The 20,465-nt window shown below is 30.7% G+C and overlaps 1 protein-coding gene across 2 annotated transcripts; it reads left to right on the forward strand.

Annotated features, from left to right (window-relative positions):
* Nucleotides 1–6,689: 6,689 nt before the first annotated feature.
* On the forward strand, nt 6,690–10,678 carry LOC110607577 (putative disease resistance protein At1g50180). Of its 2 annotated transcripts, none has more exons than XM_021746719.2 (2): nt 6,690–7,063; nt 10,542–10,678. In XM_021746719.2, exons 1-2 carry the CDS (start codon nt 6,761–6,763, stop codon nt 10,566–10,568), a joined length of 330 nt encoding a protein of 109 aa, XP_021602411.1. In that variant the 5' UTR covers nt 6,690–6,760; the 3' UTR covers nt 10,569–10,678. The 2 variants fall into 2 exon arrangements, with proteins under 2 accessions (XP_021602411.1, XP_021602412.1); XM_021746720.2 differs by lacking the exon at nt 10,542–10,678 and adding an exon at nt 7,612–7,947 and having other exon boundaries at nt 6,694–7,063.
* Nucleotides 10,679–20,465: the final 9,787 nt, after the last annotated feature.

Raw genomic sequence — 20,465 nt, forward strand, 5'->3', positions numbered from 1 at the left:
GTATTTTCTTTTAATTTTAAGGATTGAGCTTTGCTCCCTCAATTATATATTATTGTATATTGCACTTAATAGTGGATTTCTATAGACGATAGACGGTTGCTTTATCGATCGCTTTATCAATTGCTTTATCAATTGCTTTATCAAGCGCTTTATCAAGCGGTGACTACAATTTTACTTCCATTAGCACCTCTCATTAACAAAGCTTTCAGTTCAAGCAATTTTCTAGGGTCCTCAATCCACACATCATCTAAGACGGATAAATATTTTCTTTCATTCAAAGCTTCTCGCACGGATCTTTGCAGCTGGTCCATATCCATATCCATATATCTTTCCAGGAGATGCAGTGTTGAGAATTTTAATAATCACCTTATGTAGTTCAAACACATCAGAAAAACAAACCCACAATTTCAACTCAAAATGAGTAGCTATCCTTCAATCATTGTACACCAATTGGAATAAATGAGACATTTTCAGCGTCAGCAGAATTGCCAAATTACCTACAGAACATGGAGCATCTCTAAGTTGAACATTTGAGCTTGTGCATATCTTACTGAATAATTTTATCGTCTCAATTTGAATTTTTTTTTATTAATTACTGTTATCTCCTAAGTGTCTGGAGTCTATCTTGATTCTGTATTTCCTTTTAATTGTAAAATGTTTTTCGGATGACTATCTAAGAATTGACCTGAACTCTCTGAAATATTATACAATTATTTATGCATTTGATTTGGATAGGTGGAAAAGGGTGAAAGAAAGAAAATAACTTAAAATAAAAATAATCATGAAAAGACATTTTTTCTTATTTGATTAGAAGAGAAAATAAAAAGAGATCATTGGCGGATGCAGCCTATTTGAATGAGTGATAAATAATATATTGAATTCAAAAGTAAGTTCTTTGGATTAAAAACGAATTACAATATGTATAAAATTAAATAATATATATATATTTAATAAAAGAATTAAAAAATTTAGTTTTATAAAATATAAAATATTTTAATGAAATAAAAAGTGACTAATAGATTTTCTAAACAGGGACTTTAATGCTAATATATGCAAATAGGCAAGCTGAAGCAGTACTCTTTTATCGACTATTGATTGTCATTGTTATTTCTTTTTTCAAATATTTTGATATTTTTATTTATAAAAATTTCCTTGGTAAATAATTGTTTTCTGTCACTAATGTTATCATTGAGAAAATTTCTTCTTATCAAATAGTGATATTTTTACCAACGTCATATGTCGTTGGTATAGTTTTCACAAGTTCTTTTAATATTACCGATGGATTATGCAATTCAAAATTTTATTTTTATTTCTAATTGTGCAATTCAAAATTTTATTTTGTTCTTATTGCTGTAAACTAAGATTATGTGATTCAGCTAATAAAGACCATGCAGATATCAAAGAAGATAAACCCTTCATTTCTTGCTACCCCAACAACATCTATGTAAATTTGGTTGTCATTAATATTTTTAAATAACTGTGTTAAATTCAGTCTCCCAGAGGCAATAGCATTTTATATATAATTAAAATAATAATAATTTATATCATAAATATTTCAAAATATTTTGTAATTATATGTATAATCAAACAATTTAAATATATTTGCCTTTCACCTTTGATCAATAAAAATCTTATTATCGTAGAGTTAATTTTAAAAATCTCGTTATCATGAGTATAAAAATTAACTCATTCACAGTCATTGGTCAGCCAAATTCTTTCTCTTCAATAAATATCATCTATATTAAATATTTAATAAAATATTAATAATTATTATAAATTTAATATAAATCATATTAGAGTGTTCCTCCTATTTTATATAGGAGAGTAAGACCGAGGAGAGTAAAACCGAGTCGAAGAGTTTAAATTTATTTTATTAAAAATTTTTCGAGTTCGAGCCGAATTTAAAATTTATTCATTTTAAGCTCGGAGCTGAATATTAATAAACTATTTAATTCGTTAATTTATTTAGCAAATAAATTTAGGAAAATTGAGCTTTTATGAAATCAAACAGTTCACAAACAGTTTAATTTACTTACAGTATAATAAATTTTAATTTAAAAATGGTAAATTTAAAATTAAATAATTTTAATTAATTAAACTATAAATTAATTCGAAAATCTATAAAAATTGAGATTTTAAATCTTAAGCAAATATTTGCAACCTCTAAAAGTGTAATTAAATTTATGCAGAACTAAACTTTGAAAAGCTGAAGTTTGGATCATAAAAATTTATACAGGTTTTGTATTCAATTTTCTTATAACATTGAATTCAGCCTATTTAACGAGTTTATTCATGAGACAGTTCGCATGCATATTTATGAATTTAAAAACAAGTTAAGTTCATGAGTCTTAACAAGTGGAATGCTGTAAAGTTTAAACTTGACCAATTTAAAAGTCGAAAAAAGCTCAATTAAGTTTTTAACGAGTCAAATTTTAAATAGCTCACAAATTGTTTAGTTCATTTATCGTCATAATTTTATATATTCACCCATTATTAAAAAAAGTCTTATCCATTATTAAATTTTTATATTATAATTAATATGTGTATAACTAATTTTATCCGTATAACTAATTGATCCACTTATATCGATGAATAGTCCATGACCGTCTATGGCACCATGACAATTTTGAAAGTTCTATGCTGAACGGCGAATGACAACAAGCTCATTCTAGTATTGCTCCCATTTTCCCTTGTTTCCTCAGTGATGAAAATAGGTCTTTCTCTCTTTTACTTAAAATTGGACATCATATCTTTATATTTATTTGCCGATTTTGATTTCCAAGCTTAGCAATTCCAATCCTAGCATTGACCTCCTGAGCGTCAGACCTTATGGATGATTGGACCTTATAGATTTATTTATCTTAAAAAAACTGTAATTTTAAATGAACAGAAAAATTTGAAAATTTAATTTTAAAAAAATAAAAATTAATATGTTAATTATGTTAAAATTCAAGAAAGAAAGTGTAATTTATATAATATAAAATAATTTATCTACATTGATAAGGGTTCACCAATGTTGAAAATATTTTAAATATTTATTTTTCTACTAATCTATTGATTAATAGAATTATAAATGGAAGGACTTCTCATTTGAATTAACCTATTGATTAATAAAATTATAGATAAAAGTACTTCTCATTTAAACAGACTAATTATTGAAGGACTAATTATTGAAGTATTTAAATATTTAATTTTAAAAATATGAAAACTAATTCATTAATTATGCTTAGATTTAGAGATTAAAAAATAATTTATTTTTTATTTAAACATCCAAATTTTTATTTTTAATTATTAATTTATTTTACCCATGCAAATCTTTTCGACAATAATATTTAACTTATTTTAAAAAATAATTATTAAAGGACTTCGATGACTTTTTATTTATATATTTATTTAAATATATATTTTATATTTTATATTTAATTTGATAAATTATTTTAAAAATTAATTATATTATAATAAATTTAAAAGCTGATATTTTATTATTTAAAATTAAAAATATAACTGTAATAGTAATTAAATATAAAATTTTAACATTTTATATCTAATAAATCTGAAAAAATAATATTGCTTCTTGGCTCTTATTTTTCATTTTTAATTTACCATTTTTCTGCTTTAACAAATTCAATATTGCAAAGCTTATATTATTTGGTATTTTTATTGCATAAATCTTTGAGTTTTTAGTTAGAGTAGTAAACAAATCAAACTATTTGTGAGACTCGATTCGATAAAAACTCGATCGGATTTGATTCGATTTTTAAACGAGATTAATTCGAATTTAATTTTTAGATTCATTTATTAAACGAGTCAAACTTAAATTTCATAATATTTGACTCGTTAAGATTCGTGAGATGACTCATTAAGAAATTCGTAAATGGGTTCATCAAGAGACTCGTGAACGGACTCGTTAAGAAACTCGTGAACGGACTCGTTAAAAGACTCGTAAATAGCCTCGTTAGAAGATGCTCGTCGAGCAGACTCGTTAACATGATCATCGAACAGACTCGTTAAAATACTCGATTCGATTCGATTACATTCCGCCGCTTAATCTATTTACCATATATATATATCGTTAATTTTTATATTTTTATTATTTAATTATATAACTATATTATTAATTTATATATTTATTTTTTTATTTATTATATATATTATTAATTTTTATATTTTTATCACTTAATTATATAACTATCTTTTTAAATTATTAAATTTTTTAATAAATTATTATTATTATTATTATTATTATTATTATATATTTATATATACATTTGTATTATTATTTTTCTACTTAATATTATTCGTTTAATTTTATAAATTAAATTTTGTATATAATTTAAATATAAATTAATATAATTTTATTAATAAAATTTGAATATAATTATATATATATATAATTATATAATTTAAATTGATTATACTTGTATTAATATATTTATTTTATGTAATATTTTATATTTATATTATATGTATAATATTTTTTATATAATAAAATAATTTAATATAAATTATATATTTAAATAAAAATAAATAATGATATATAAATAATAAAATAATAACGTGTGAATAATTAATAATAATATATTAATAAATTTTATATAAAAATATCTATTAATATTAATAATAAAATTATACAGATTTAATTAAAATTATATAATTTTTTAAAAAAATATGTAATTTAAAAAAAACTCTTTCTCTTTTATTCACATTGACTATTTATATATAAATTTATATATTTATTATATAATTTTAATTAATTTTTCATATAATATAAATATTTAAATAAATAATTATTAAAATTAATATTATACCGTTAATTTTATATTAAATATATTTCATATAATTAATTAAAAATTTATAATTAATATTTAAATAATAAATATTATTTGATGTTATAAATAAATAAATAAATATTTAAATATTAAAACTTAAATAATGAAAAAATAAAAAATTTAAATATTAAAATCTAAATAATAAAAAAAATTTAATCATTTGTTGTGGATAGGGAGAGCATAAATCGGTCTGAACCGAAAAATTGAATCGAATCGATCAATTTCGGTTTAATGGTTCGGTTAATCGAAAGGTTCGGTTCGGTTAGTATTTTTTAATTTATTCGATTTTCGGTTCGGTTCGGTTTAAACATGTTAAATAATCAAAAAATCAAAAAATCGATTTTATACATAGAAATACTGATTTTATATGGATTTTTATGAATTTTTTAAGTATTATTATTATGTATTCAAATAATATTTATTGATAAATTTATGTGAAATATTTATTAAATTATTCTACTGAAATTAAAAGCAGAAAATTAAAAAAAAATTACAGATTTCAGTTTGAATCGAATCGAACCGAACCGATTTTTAAATGTTTGATTCAGTTCAATTATATTTTTATAATCGATTTTTTCGGTTTTTAATACTTTTACAATTCGATTTTTTATTTTTTCGATTTGGTTCGATTCGAAACCGAACCGACTGATTACACAGCCCTAGTTGTCGATACGAACATAACTCAAAACATTTGAAAAATCAAATTTCATTAATCACTAGACAACAAATCTACTTTCATAAAATCACTACACCTTATTTTAAATATAAAATATTAAAAATTATTGAAATAATATCTTTTATCCCAAATCAAAAATTTATAGAGATAGAAGATAAAATTTTTTTATTTTATTTTGTATTATATTTTAAATTATAAATTTGATTACAGTGTATTTTAATTAAATTAAATTTAATTTTATTAAAATCTCTTTAATCTTTTAATTTAAAATTTTAATATTTAAAAATTTTATATTAGAAACATGAACTTATATGAGATGTAAGGAGAGAGAAATAATATGTTAATTGAATTAACTTAAAAACTTGCAATAACATGTTAGAGGGAGTTGAATGATATTTAAATTAAAGTTAGAAGGATTTAAAAAAAAATTAAATTGAGTGATTAAATTAAAAATATGATAAAGTTGAGGGATTATTAATGTAAATTACTTTGATATCAAAATAAAAAGTTAATAAATTAAACCACTTTGAAGTTTTGTTACATTTAGTTTTTCATCTTTAATTTATTATCATAAAATTCTCTATCTTTAAAAATATTACATAAAAACCACTCCTCTTCATAGACATTTAATAAAAATTCTTAAATATTATTTATTTATTTATCAGGTAAAATTAATATGTAACAATATCACTATGAAAAATAAAAAATTAAAATAATATGTGAGGAGAGATAATGCTATTAATATCTCATGTGAAACTTTTCAATTTTTTTATTTTTTATTTTTATATAAGTATTGTGGGTATACCAATTCTATAAAATAAATGAATAGAAAATATCTTGAGTATTTTTCTTATGTAATATTTTTAAAGATAAGATGTTTTATGATAATAAATTAAAGATGACAAGCTAAAGTATTTCATTTTTAAAATTAAGAAATAATGCTATTATTGTAGATGAAAGTTTTGCATTATTTAAAGTGAATAATATATTTTTGGCTCCATCCTCTGTTTGTTTTTTAAAAATCAGAATTACAATGATACCTGACAGAACTGAGTTTTTTTTTTTTTTTTAATATTTTTTTTTTTGTCTTTAAAGTGAACTTTGTCATGTCTCCATCATTGATAAGTAATGTGGGCCTATATTGGAAAAAGAGTCTCAATGGTTCAATAATTTCTACCAATTTCTTAGCTTTGCTTTCTCATTGGACTAATCATTTCATCATTTCTTCTCTTCCTAATCCAAACTACAAAAATCAATGGCGGACTCTCTTCCCCTCAGCATGGCAGAAAGTGTTCTTGGGAAGTTGGGCTCTCTTGCTTTGGAAGAATTCTTCTTGGCATGGGGACTTGAAACCGATCTTGAGAAGATTAAGCGGAACTTGAAGGTCATCGAAGCCGTGCTTTTGGATGCAGAGCAGCAGTTGTCGCTGAATCCACGGATAAAGATTTGGCTGGACAATCTCAAACAAGTCCTATATGATGCAGAAGATGTGGTGGATGAGTTTGAGTGTGAAGCTTTGCGAAGCAAAGTGGTCAAGTCTGGGAAAACCACTCGAAAGGTATGCCGATTCTTTTCTAGCTCTAATCCACTTGCGTTCCGATTTAGAATGGGACATAAACTCAAGCAGATTAGAGAGAGGGTAGATGAAATCGCAGCTCTTAAGTCCAAGTTTGGTCTTACTGAGCGAATTTTTGATAGGCCTGTCTTTCATAGGGAGAGGGAGATGACCCACTCCTTCGTAGATGCTTCTGATGTCATTGGGAGAGATCAAGCTAGAGATAACATGGATGAAATGTATGGACATGGATATAGACCAGCTACAAAGATCCTTGCGAGAAGCTTTGAATGAAAGAAAATATTTACTCATACTAGATGATGTGTGGAGTGAGGACCCTAGAAAATGGCTTGAACTGAAAACTTTGTTAATGGGAGGTGCTAATGGAAGTAAAATTGTAGTCACCACTCGTAGTAATCGTGTTGCTGAAATCATGGGCACAATCTCTCCCCAAAATTTGAGTCTTCTTCCACATCGAGATTGTTTGTCTTTTTTCTTTAAATGTGCATTAATGATAGATTTATAGCGGCTAAAACAGGTTGTTTTTGCAGTCAGATGGAGGTTAAGTGTGCTGAGGCAGTGACTTTTCGAGAGGTATTGAGCTGGATTAAAGAGTGCGGATGAGATCGAGTTCTTTTCAAATCGGATGCTCAGTTTCTTATTGTGTCCCTTTTATCACCTTTTGGTCTTTTGGTTTAAAATTGTAAATTGCTTCTATCCAGTTATGAGGAAGCAAGATGTGCTTTTATTCACAAGTGGTCTGCGAATGATGTCGCTCATATTCTAGCAACATCGGCTCATTCTGAGTCAAGTCAAGGAATTTGGGTTCATATCCCTCCTCATTGTACAGTTTTCTTGATAGCTTTGAATTAATAATATTTTTTTCATTTAAGAAAAAAAAAAGAATATGAAGTAAATCAAAATTCAAATTTGACAACAATTGGGGGAGAAATAGTGAGAAAATGCAAAGGAGTTCCGCTAGCAGTCTTAACTTTAGGATCGTTGCTCTACTCTGTAACTGATGAACGTGAGTGGGAATTTATAAGAGATAGTGAGATATGGGAATTAAAGTAGAAGGAAAATGATATTTTGCCAGCTTTAAGACTGAGCTATGAACATTTGCCATCTTACTTAAAAAGATGCTTTGCATATTGTTCAATTTTTCCCAAGGATTATGTATTGGACGATATTGAATTGGTTTATTTGTGGATGGCAAATGGACTTGTTCAATCATCCAATGAGAATCAAGAGTTAGAAGATGTTGGCTTTCGCTACTTTCAAGAGTTGTGTTATAGGTGTTTCTTCCAAGATTTTTCCGAATATTCTGGTCATGTTAAGTGTAAAATGCATGATCTAATACATGATCTAGCATTATCCATTACACAAAATGAATGCTCAATGTTTCTCGACAGCACTCAACAGATTGCCAAGAGTGTTCGACATGTATCTTTTCCCCATCCTGAATCACTTCCAAAAGATGTTCCTAAATCCTTACGAAACTTGGAATGCATGCGGACCATTTGCTTTATAAATGAAAGAAGAGAGGGAATAAGCAGTGAAATGTTCATTAAGACATGTTGCTCAAGATTTCAGTACTTGAGAGTCTTGGATTTGAGTTATTCAAGCTTTGAGGAGCTGCCAGCAAGTATAGGCAATTTGAAGCATTTGAAATATCTTAGTTTATGGATAAACTTTAACATCAAAAGACTCCCTAATTCAATATGTAAGTTACAAAGCTTGCAGACTCTACTTCTCTGTTATTGTAGGAATCTTTAAGAGTTGCCCAAAGATATAAGGTGCATGATTAACCTCAGATATCTTTGGATAACTACGCATCAAATGTATTTTCCAACGGGTGGAATAGGTTGCTTGAAGTCTCTTCGATCTCTTTTCGTTACTGGATGTTCCAATCTGAAATATTTGTTTGAAGACGTGCAAGGTCTCAAAAAACTTCGAAGACTGGTCATCTCTGATTGTGAAAGATTGATCTCTTTGCCACAAAGTATAAAATGCCTAAAAACATTAGATACTCTTTGTATTGATGATTATGCAAAACTGGATTTGAGAATGGAGGAAGGAGAAGAAAAGCAATTCAGCCTCCAAAGGTTAGAGTTAAGATGGTTGCCAAAAATTGTGGACTTTCCAGAATGGCTTATTCGAGGATCTACCAATAGTTTAAAAGTGTTGAAAGTTGAAGAGTGCAACAATCTTAGAGAATTGCCAAATTGCCTACAAAACATGGCGTCACATCCAGAGGTTCAAATCATACGATGTCTGGAAGCTAAACAATAATCCTTTACAAAAAGTAGGTGAGAGTTAATATATAGAACTATGATTCAAAATATCTTCTAACTGTTTGTGTTATACTTTATTTTTAATCCAAGTCGATAAGTACTCTGTTTCCTTAAGTTAAAAAAGTGTTTTTAAATTCACTTTCATGAATGATTTAATTTATAAAGTCTGCCACTCTTTTTTTTTATTATTTTTATTACGGAAACTTCATTAATTCACTTTTTTTTTAGAATATTTGATTGTATTATAAATTTTAAGGGTAATGTTTTTTTTTCCAAGGAAAAATGATTATCCTAATTAATTATTATCAGCTCATATGGTTCTATATGCACTTATGGTAATTTGATATTTCTCTTATATCTCTGGTCAAAAGAGGGTGGTCAAGCACGTCCCTGAGTTGAGCATTTGAACTTCCATTTTGAAATTAGAACATTTACCGGTGAGGTTTCCTCCTAAAATATTTAAAAGTTCAGTCAGCATAAATATTTATACTGCAATTTTTTTTTTCATTCACTGAAATTATTACAATTCTCTCATCAAGATTTGGTCAAGCACCATTTCTTTTATGGAAGGAAAACTATATATAAAAAATCTTTTGAAGGAAATGGTAGAAAGCTTCGCCCTTTCTTTTAAGTGTTTTTTTTTTTTACAGGCAATAGAAAAAGACGTTTCAATCTGCATGGCTTCTACTTATAATTCTTGAATGATTTGTTGTTTTAATCCATATTTTTTAATTAATATATTGTCATGTCTTAGAACTCTGGATTTTCTTTTAATTGTAAAAGATTGTTGGATAACTATTTAAGGATTGACCTAAAATTCCCAAATATTATAGAATTATTATTGTATTTAAGTATGAATTTAGAGGTTGAACTTTCTCCCTCAATTATATATTATTTGTATACTGCACTTGATTGTGGATTTCTATAGACGATAGATAAGTTGCTTTATCATTGGCTAAATTAGACTTTGAAGTTTTATAGATACATTTTTTATATTTTAAAAATCGAAAATTTTAGTTTCAAATTTCTTTCTACCCATAAAATCTGTAATTAATTACTTGGATATGGTAAAAGAAGAGCGAATACCTTTTAATTTCAACGGGAGAAATTGTTAATCCTTTTCTTTTTGTTTATTCTTTTTGGGTGGAAGTAGTGATTTGTAAGTTACTGCCCTTTTCCTTTTGCAGGTTATAAGAAGAGGCCTTCCATTGTGAATCGCTTCTGTTTGTTTTCTTTAAATAATTTATTGTCTCCATCTATTTCTTTTTATTAATATATTGTCATATGCTATAACACTGTATTGACTGTGTATTTTCTTTTAGTCTTTATTTATTTTAAAAAAATAATTTTTCTTTAAAAAATATTATCCATATAAAATAATTTCTGCAGAAAATATTTTCTGTAAAAAATATATTCCGTAGAAAATATTCTCCCGAATCAATTCATAATTGCAGCCTCTATCTTTCTTACCTTACTAATTGCTATTAATCCTCACCACTATAATTCAAGAAGCAACGATAGCTCAAAAGCCCATAGACATCTTCCTATTAGCTTTGTGAAAGCAACGTCATCTTGCAATGCACTTGCTCTACATTGTGCATTCTCATCAAACCCTTAACTTAAAAGGATTTTTATCTAAATATTTGTCAAATGAGGTATTTTTTGCCAAGCTGTCTAGAAAAACTCCTTTTTGCTGCCAATTTTTAAAATTTTTTTAAAATCATTCTCCATGTCATCAATCACGCTTAGTGTACAAGAGGTAAGATATGATTATTTATTATTATTATTATTATTATTATTATTATTATTATTATTATTATTATTATTATTATTGTAAAATATATTTTTAGGTTTGATCTTAGAATTAATAGCTTTATTTTTAGGTTTAATCTAGGACATTAGTATTTCTTCCTTGATTAGGACTCTTGTATATAAATTTGTATCATCTTTTATATTAAAATACACATAAATTAAAAAATATATATATATTTTCCTGTTTAGAGACTTAGGGCTCTATTTGTTAGCGTGTTCTTTAGGTAACCTTTAAACAGTGATATTTGGTTAATTTTCACCTCACCCTAGAAGGAAGTTGGAGGTCCAGCGACTTTGTCCAAGAGATTCGACTATCATCTAAGTGGAAAGTGCACCTCATGCGCTGGAGAAAATTTTGGAGGTCATTCCACTCACCAACGGTGGAGGCACATCTAACGTCTGATGCTACTCTACTTCTTCTCGCCAGCATCGCACGGTGATTCTCTCTTCAATTCTGTGGTTGGTTTTCAATTTGAATGACTTATGGAGGTGATTTTGTTTTGATTACTATTCTGCCACTGTTCGCACTTGTTATTCTTAAGCTTTTGCTTGTGTGATTCTTTAGGGTTTCAGGTATTATGAATTGGCATTATAGCTATTTTTTAGTTTTAGATTTTTTAGTTTCTACAGTATCAATTAGCATAATCTACTAAGAAATTGTATAATCTAATTTAAACAAATCACGCAGTTGAATTTGTTAGATCTCTCTAATTCTTAATGCAATTGATAAATGAAATTCAATAGACATTTTTTGAGTTGTTTGTTGGTTAGAATTAATTAGTGAATGTTTCCTAATTAATTTATATATAAATAGAGATTGGTTGTGAGGAGCGTTTTTTAAAACTAGAATCAATTTATTAAAATTAATAAGGATTTATTTTTATTTCACTTGTTATTGATTTCTTTACTCTTTTGATATCTCCTTTAGTTTTATTTTTATCAAAGTCCCCATTTTATTTCTTTGTTTATTTACATAGTTATTGATGGAAAACTTTTAGTATTGTGGATAAAATCCTATTCATTCTATATGCAATTATTTTTTATTAGATTTGGATAGATTATTTTTTTAGATTTGACGCCATCAACATTAATTACCAAATCATATCAAAATATTAATATTTGAATTTGATAAAAATTTAAAATTGATTTAATTTTATATTCTATAAGAATATTTTATTAAGTTTCACTTTTTTCACTTGGTAAAATTTCAAAATACTCATCTAAATAAATAAATGTATAGCACATATATCTTTTCAGCATAGTTAATATAATTGATATTTACATAATAATTCTTCGGATATGAACCTGCAAGATAGGAGAGAACAGTCTCCCTCTCCGATACTTAAATAAATATATATGATGAGTAAATTATAGAATTGACCGTTTGATAGAATAATGTACCTTATTATTGGAGGTTGTTAGTTCCTTGTATAATGTATATTAAATAGAATTTGAATATGATATGAAATTCTAGATAAAATAGGATATAAAATTCTATCAAATAAATATAATATTATGATATAGATAATGTCCTATTGTAATTAGGATTCTACTACTTTATTAAGAGTTATAGAGTATTTGAATAATTGATGTGATTTGGATTATTGAGATCCATATTTAATATATTTTAATATTGATCTAATCAGTAGTCCCTCCTATAGTGGTCGAATCTTTAGGTTCGATACTAGATTATTTCCAGTGACAAACTTGTCGTCTTCCAGGAATTTGGTGACAAATCACCTTATGGGAATTTGGTGACAAATCACTTTGGTGACTACATTGATTTTTCCCTTGACGAACTTGTCGTGTTTTGACCTTGGAGGCCTTAGTTTCTTTGCTACTTGTTTTGTGGTAATGATGTTTCATGGGTGCATTTTAATCCAGATGAGAGGACTAAAGTTACTAATATGCAACCTAAATATAAGTGTTTCAGCATATGAACTTACCCTATTTGTGGTATCGACATTCATTTACCCTACTTGCAAAATATTTTAAATCAAGAAAAGGAAAATCAATTTTAAATTGATGGATTCGACGCCCGTCAAATTTTGGCACCGTTGTCGGGGACCTCTAACAATTTATTTTTATTTTTATGACTAGATCTGAAAATAATAAATTCAGTTCGATCTACAAATTAAAAAAACTGCAAAACGATTCAGAAAAGCAACCAAGTTGCAAAAAAAGACCAATTCGAGAGCCTCTCAACTGCCTGCCTGATCACCTCTACATGGGTCTCAACTGCCTGCCTGATCACCTCTACATGGGAACGCCGAAGACCCCACATCCCCAAGACCACCCAAACACCCAGTTGAGCCCAATAAAAAAGAAATGATGATTGCAGTTGCTACCGAAGAGCAACCACTTTGCATCACATACCCAGTGTTGAATGCGCCCCTAGATTGCGAACATGTATGATTCATATGTTACCAAAATTTCAAGGGTTGAAAAATAAAAACCCGCATCACCATCTGAAAAATCTTTATGTAGTTTGTTCAAGTATGAGATTACAGGAGGTAATTAACAAATAAATCAGGTTAGTTGAAAACTAGTGAGGTATAAAGGTTGAAAACCATTAACAAGGTTAGGTAACTTCTGGCTACTTACCTATTCCATATGAGTTAGCTAACTATTGAGTGAAAGCCATATTCTTATCCTATGTTTCCAATCCCTATCTTTTTTTCAGTATTTATATAGGTTATTCTTTACTTGCTATACAATATTTTAGATTTAATCCAGTCCCATAATCGAAATCCACTTCAAGAATTAAAATCAACAAACTAATTTAATTTTAGATTTGATCAGTTTAATTTTAATTTGATTTAATTTTAATTTAATTTAATTTTAATTTAGTTTACGGTTCAAATCAAACTATAAATAAACTCGAAAAAATTGAACAATTCCTAAATCACTCAAACAGGCCTATATTTTTAGCCTTAGCCTTAAATGCATTTTGTAATAGTGAATTATAGGGTACCCTTCCTTCTCTCTCACTATACTTATTGTGTGCATAAATTTGTAGTATATCAAATTCTATTATCGTAAATTCTAATTTATTAATTTTCTTTTTCCAAATACAATATTTTAAAAAGTCCTCTGTATTTATAATAACTTCGGCTTATATTTAAGTTAGATTTGTTTTTAAAAAATATTTATTAAAAAAATAGTTTTTATATTCTCTGATGTTTAAACATCTAGAAAATCTATTTAAAGGAAAATATTTTTTTATAAAAAAATAAATTATTTTAAGAAAAATATAGATTTTTTTATATAAATTCATTAATAAATTTTATTTTTTAAATTAAAATTAAATAATAAAAAATAAATTATTTCATTAAAAAATATTAATGAAAAATATTTTTTACAAAAAAATATTTTTATGAAAAATAATTTTTAAATAAATAAGTTATTCTCTTGCCGCCTTAATTTGCTGAAAATAATCTTCTTCCTTTTTAAATTTTTTTTTTATGAAAATGTATTTTAAAAAAATAACTTACTTTTATAATATTAAAAACAAATAATATATTTTTATATATATACACCTTACTCCTACTATCGAATTCGAGAATTTTTGATTTTAGAAATGATTCTGATAATTCATTGATTAAAAAAATATTAATATATTTATATATAAAATAAAAAAAAATAGAATTGTTTAGTTTCAGTTTTGACAAGATTTTAACTAAAAATCAAAATACAGAATTGAACCATCAATGGATATTTAAAATCAAATTTCAATATAATTCTAAGGAATTTCGGTATGATTCTGTTTATTATTTTAATTATTTTAATTTTAATTTTATTTTAAATTTTGATTGCTAAATGTAAAACTTATAATGTTTTTATATTTATTTTTAATAGTAAATAACTAACACCGAATTAATAATAATAATAATATATTTTTTATACAATATAAGAATATTATATTATTTTTTATGTATTTATTAATTATATAATTTTAATTAAAAAATATATATGTAATTAATATATAAAAATATATTATATTACTATTACGTAATTCACTCATATAATTAAAAATTATAAAATAATTAATATATTTATAACTAAAATGATAAATACATATATATATTTATTACTATAGTTTCAATTAACAATGGTTAATTATATATAAGAAGAATAAATTATAACTAATTAATTAAATTTTTTTAATAACTAATAAAAACGCACAGTTATTTTATAATTTTGTTAATAGCTATTCAAAGTTATTTATTAGTAATAAATATTTTCCTCTTCCTGGTCCATGATAGATCTGGTTTTCTTCTGGGTCCCTTCTTGCTGGGCTCCCTGGTGGATCTCTCCATGTTCTTCCTGGTGAAGGGACCTGTAAAATAAGAAAGAATGGTCAGGGGCCTACCGGGTGTGCCCCGGCAGAGGCCCTCCGACGCTCAAGTCAGATTTTATGGCTCAGAGTAGTATATTTAGGCAAGGGTTACAGAAAGAATAAAAATGGTGTCCAGGAAGGAAAAGGAAGAAGAAGCGAGCCTCCCCTGCGTGGCCTCTACCGTGATATATATATCTGTCTCTCTGCCACAATGCTAGCTGTCTTCTGTAGCCTAGCTCTGTATGTACGGATGTGTCAGGCGCCTGCTCCATGCGTAACGGCCATTAATTCTCTTCTGATACGTATGATTCTCCTCTGATACGCATGCGAAAGGACCTACCAGCGGGGCATCTTGGTCATTTTCCCCTTTCCGGGCTGGGTTGAATGGTAGGGCTGAAGTTGAGCCTGGTGAGGGCCTGATTACTGGGCCGAGAGGTTTGGGCCGGTTTGATTGAGGAGTCTAGGCGGAGTCCGGCCCTGTGACTGAGCGGGCTGGACCTGGCTCTCGAGGGGAATATTGAAGCCTTCGGATCATGGACTGTTTTCATGGGCCTGGCCTTTATACCGGGGTGAAGAAATCCAGCGATCATCAATTGCCCCTTTATCTCCTCAGCAGTTATTCCATGACTGGTGAGGGGATAAATCTTTAAACTCTATTCATGACCGTGCGGTCTGAGAACTGCTCTTGTCGAAAGTATCCCTTTCTTGCCTTTTTATTATTTTTATCTGAGCGTTGGACTCTCGTGTATGTTTTTTGCCCCTGAGTATTTATGGGCTGTCTTCTTTCGAGCGTTTTGCGGGCTCTTTGTTGCTTGGACCTTTCTCTAGGTCAGCTGAGTTGGTTTAGTGTGAGCGGTCAATTCTCGAGGTCGTTGCCTCTCATGATTGCCCCTGATTCTCTGTTTGGCTTTGTATTTTGGTATGCAGTTTACTTAGGAATCGCCTTGCCTTAATTCGGTCTGTCTTATCGGGTTTACCAGTACTGCGCTCGTTTTCTTGAGATCGGCATGATGCTTTGGTACTTTTGGTTGTTGTGTGAGATTAAAGTCTCTCTACCTGATGACTTGAGCTCCTTTGGGAGGTCGGAGTTTAGCTTTTTCATTTATGGTCCCGTGCCCCAATTTTTTTATGTGAGATCAGAACTATGTTCTTTATGAGTTGTTTTTGCTTGTTGCACCGGATGATCTTAGGGATTCTGGCTATTTTTGCTCCGGGAGATCTTTGAGATCTTTGCCGGTCTTCTACCTCAGTGAGGTCTTCTGCCTCATTGAGGTCTTCTGCCTCTTTGAGGTCTTCTGCCTTATTGAGGTCTTCTGCCTCTTTGAGGTCTTCTGCCTCTTTTGAGGTCTTCTGCCTCATTGAGGTCTTCTGCCTCTTTGAGGTCTTCCTTTGTCAAGACCTTATTGAGGTCTTCTCTTGCCAGGAGATCTTGGGAACCCTGGTCTTCATGCTCCGGGAGGTCTTTTAAGATCCTCACCGGCCGTTTTTATTTTATTTTCCCGGGAGTTCTAGGGGATCCCGGTCTTCTTTGTTTTTCCGGGAGTTCTAGGGGATCCCGGTCTTCATGCTCCGGGAGGTCTTTTAAGATCCTCACCGGCCGTTTTTTATTTTATTTTTCCGGGAGTTCTAGGGGATCCCGGTCTTCTTTGTTTTTCCGGGAGTTCTAGGGGATTCCGGTCTTCATGCTCCGGGAGGCATCTTTAAGATCCTCACCGGCCGTTCCGGGGTGACCTCGGGGCCCCGCCGGCAGTTTTTTGTTTTGTTTTCCCGGGAGTTCTAGGGAATCCCGGTCTTCTTTGTTTTCCCGGGAGTTCTAGGGGATCCCGGTCTTCATGCTCCGGGAGGCATCTTTAAGATCCTCACCGGCCGTTCCGGGGTGACCTCGGGGCCCCGCCGGCTGTTTTTTATTTTGTTTTCCCGGGAGTTCTAGGGGATCCCGGTCTTCATGCTCCGGGAGGCATCTTTAAGATCCTCGCTGGCCGTTCCGGGGTGACCTCGGGGCCCCGCCGGCTGTTTGTGCTCCCTTAGGAGGTCTTGCGCAAGGTTCAGGCTCATTGGCCTTACTGTCGCTTCGTCATCTCAGCTGGTTTTGTGCCTAACTGAGGTCTTGTTTATTTTTCTGAATTTTTCTGCAAAATAAGAGCTTGTACAGAGCATATATAATGAAGATGCTCGTTGTTAATTCAATAATATTCATCAATAAATAGTATGTCGCCCAAGACATTTTAACTCTATATTTCCGTTTTCAATTTATAAAATACTATTCTCGAACATGTAAAATATTGTGAACAGTATAAGTATTATTTACACTTTATAATTCTGTGATCAATAATAACTGCAAAATGATAAATGAAAGTAGCGTAAAAGACTCTTGATTTTGAGGTCTGTCTGGTTGTGATGATGATTAATAATTAATTGCCCGCATCAGTAATGGATCATGCATAAGCTAATAAATCATTTATGATGGCATTTTTGTAATATTTATAAAGAATTTGGGTACTTACCTCCCAGCATTTAAGAGCCACGTTGACCACTTTTGCATGAGTTGTGTTGATGCGTCATTTTTACTCCGATCCCCTCAAGCTCAATCTTGAAAAATTGATAATTTTAGTGTTTGGTCGACCTGCTGTAGCCCGAGATCTTCACTCGTGTTTTTCTGCTGTTTTGCCCCACCGCAGCCTTATAGCTTCACTGGGATCGTTCGATCAGTTGTCCTCTTTCTGAGGCCATGCGTGACCAGCTCTGTGTAATTCATGGCTTTACAAGCTTTTGGAGCCCTCTAATCATGGTTAGCCGACCTCGTCTATTTGCTTTTTCAGAGCTCCTTCCAATGTTGGGATAAAGGCTAGAGATGATCCTATCTTCATCATTAGAAAAATCTCCCTGCTTTGATGTTGGGTCAGAGATAGCTTAAGCAACTATTGGACTTCGTTGTCCTTGGTTGTCAGCGGTCGCCATCATGCCATAAAATACCTGTAGCTAAAAAATTCAATATCATTTATAGGTTCTTTCCAGGAACCAAGCTGGCGTATTCTTCTGCTCGTTGATCATTGGTTGTGTCTTATGCACCACAAGCATGAGCTATTTATGCTTCCTTCTAAGCATAGGATTGCTCATGATTCTCTGTAAAAATTTGTAAGCGAACAGGTTGTATAATTTTTACAAGCCAGGGAAAAAATAGAATCAAAATAGTAACTTAACCCAGCCCAAGAATGGGAAAACAACAATCAGTAGCCTAAGCAGCAATGGTGTGTCCCTGTCCCCCAATCATTTCAAGAAATAATTCAATAGCTCCCTTATCACACCCTCCACTTTGCACAAATCCAGTAATAATTGCAGTCCAAGACATAACATTATGATCTGACGTCCGATCGAAAACCTTCCTAGAATCACCCATAGATTCATCTCTTGTGCACTTTGCATACATATCCACCAAACTACAGCCAACACAAACGTCCAAAACCAAGCCTGATTTTATGGCCCAAGAATGCAACTGTTGCCCAGCTGATAATAATCCCAATTCTGCACATGCAGAAACAACCCCACTCATTGTATATCTATCTGTTGAATATCCATTCAAAACCAGCATTATAAAAAGGTGAATAGCATCTCTGGAATAGCCAAATTGTTGAAGCCTAGCTATTACCAAAGTCCTAGCAACAATATTTTCTTATTCATTTTATCGAACACCTTATATGCAGAGTCAAATTCTCCACTTCCCTTCACAAATTCAATTTCCTCCTTCTGCCTTTTGTAATCCTCATTGCATGCCTTCCTCCGAAACGTGCTCTTCCTTCTCCCAAGCTCCATCTCCGCACTCAGTGTCGCGAAAAAGGGTACAGGGACGACATCAGCCGGATCAACATCAACTATCCTTTTCGCAAACGATTAAGGCCTCAAATGCTCGAGGGTCATCAGGTCCCTCGTCATATAGTACTTCGCACTGTACTGCTTGATCAATGGGTTCTTGGGATATGGAGGGAATTTGGAGCTTTTGTACCCATAAATCTGGGAGTGATCCGGGTCGTAGCTAATGTGGGAGTCGAGTTCAGCGAAGGACCAGTACTGGTCAAGGAGGCCGTAGTTAAAGGATCTAGGAAGGTCTGACTGACGGCATTACGCGAACCGCAGCAGAGAGCGGCGCTGGACGTGACGATCATTTTTATCCGACCTGAATTGTGAGCCCGATCTCAAACACGGCTCCGACCTCAATCACAGATCTGAGCTCGAGCACGGATCCGACCTGAACGAGCAATCTATCGCTGTGGTCGTCGGATTTGCCGAGCTCCTTCCTGTCTTGCTATTTCAACCATCCGACCTGCTTCATGTTGACGCCGGCCTACATGGTCGCATCGCTACATGGTCACGCCGACCTCACTTGTTGGAGCTCAACCAGACCCGCGACTTCCTCCTCAGGTCGGCACGTCTTTGGCAGCTCGTGGAGCGCTGGTGACGCTGGTCATATCAAGATCGATGGCGGCGAGATCGGCAGCACCGACATCGTTTATTTCCGTGCCGACCTCACTTGTTGGAGCTCGTCCAGACCAGCAACTTCCTCCTCAGGTCGGCGCATCTTTGGCAGCTCGATCTCCTTCCTGTCTTGCTATTTCAATCATCCGACCTGCTTTTTCCTCGCGGACTCCTCTTATCTAACCTGTTACCTGGGACTTCACAATAGATCTGCCCATCCAATCTCTACATATGTGTATTGTTGATCTCACAGTTTTTAACAAAGATATTCATCATCTGAAATTTCACTTCGTTAAATCTCAAAGAAAAGATTAGTAGTAATAAAATTTAATAAATATTAAAATAAATTATCTAAAAGATTATCAAAATATTCTTGAACCAGCTGGGTCTTTCTTTTCAGCTGGGTTGTCTTCCCCATCCTCGAGGTGACCGAGCTTTCTCTGCTGTTGCAACGCACGGTTTCGGGCTTCGCCGGTGACACCCATGACTG

The sequence above is a fragment of the Manihot esculenta genome, chromosome 9 (assembly GCF_001659605.2).
Source record: "Manihot esculenta cultivar AM560-2 chromosome 9, M.esculenta_v8, whole genome shotgun sequence".
Taxonomy (NCBI): domain Eukaryota; kingdom Viridiplantae; phylum Streptophyta; class Magnoliopsida; order Malpighiales; family Euphorbiaceae; genus Manihot; species Manihot esculenta.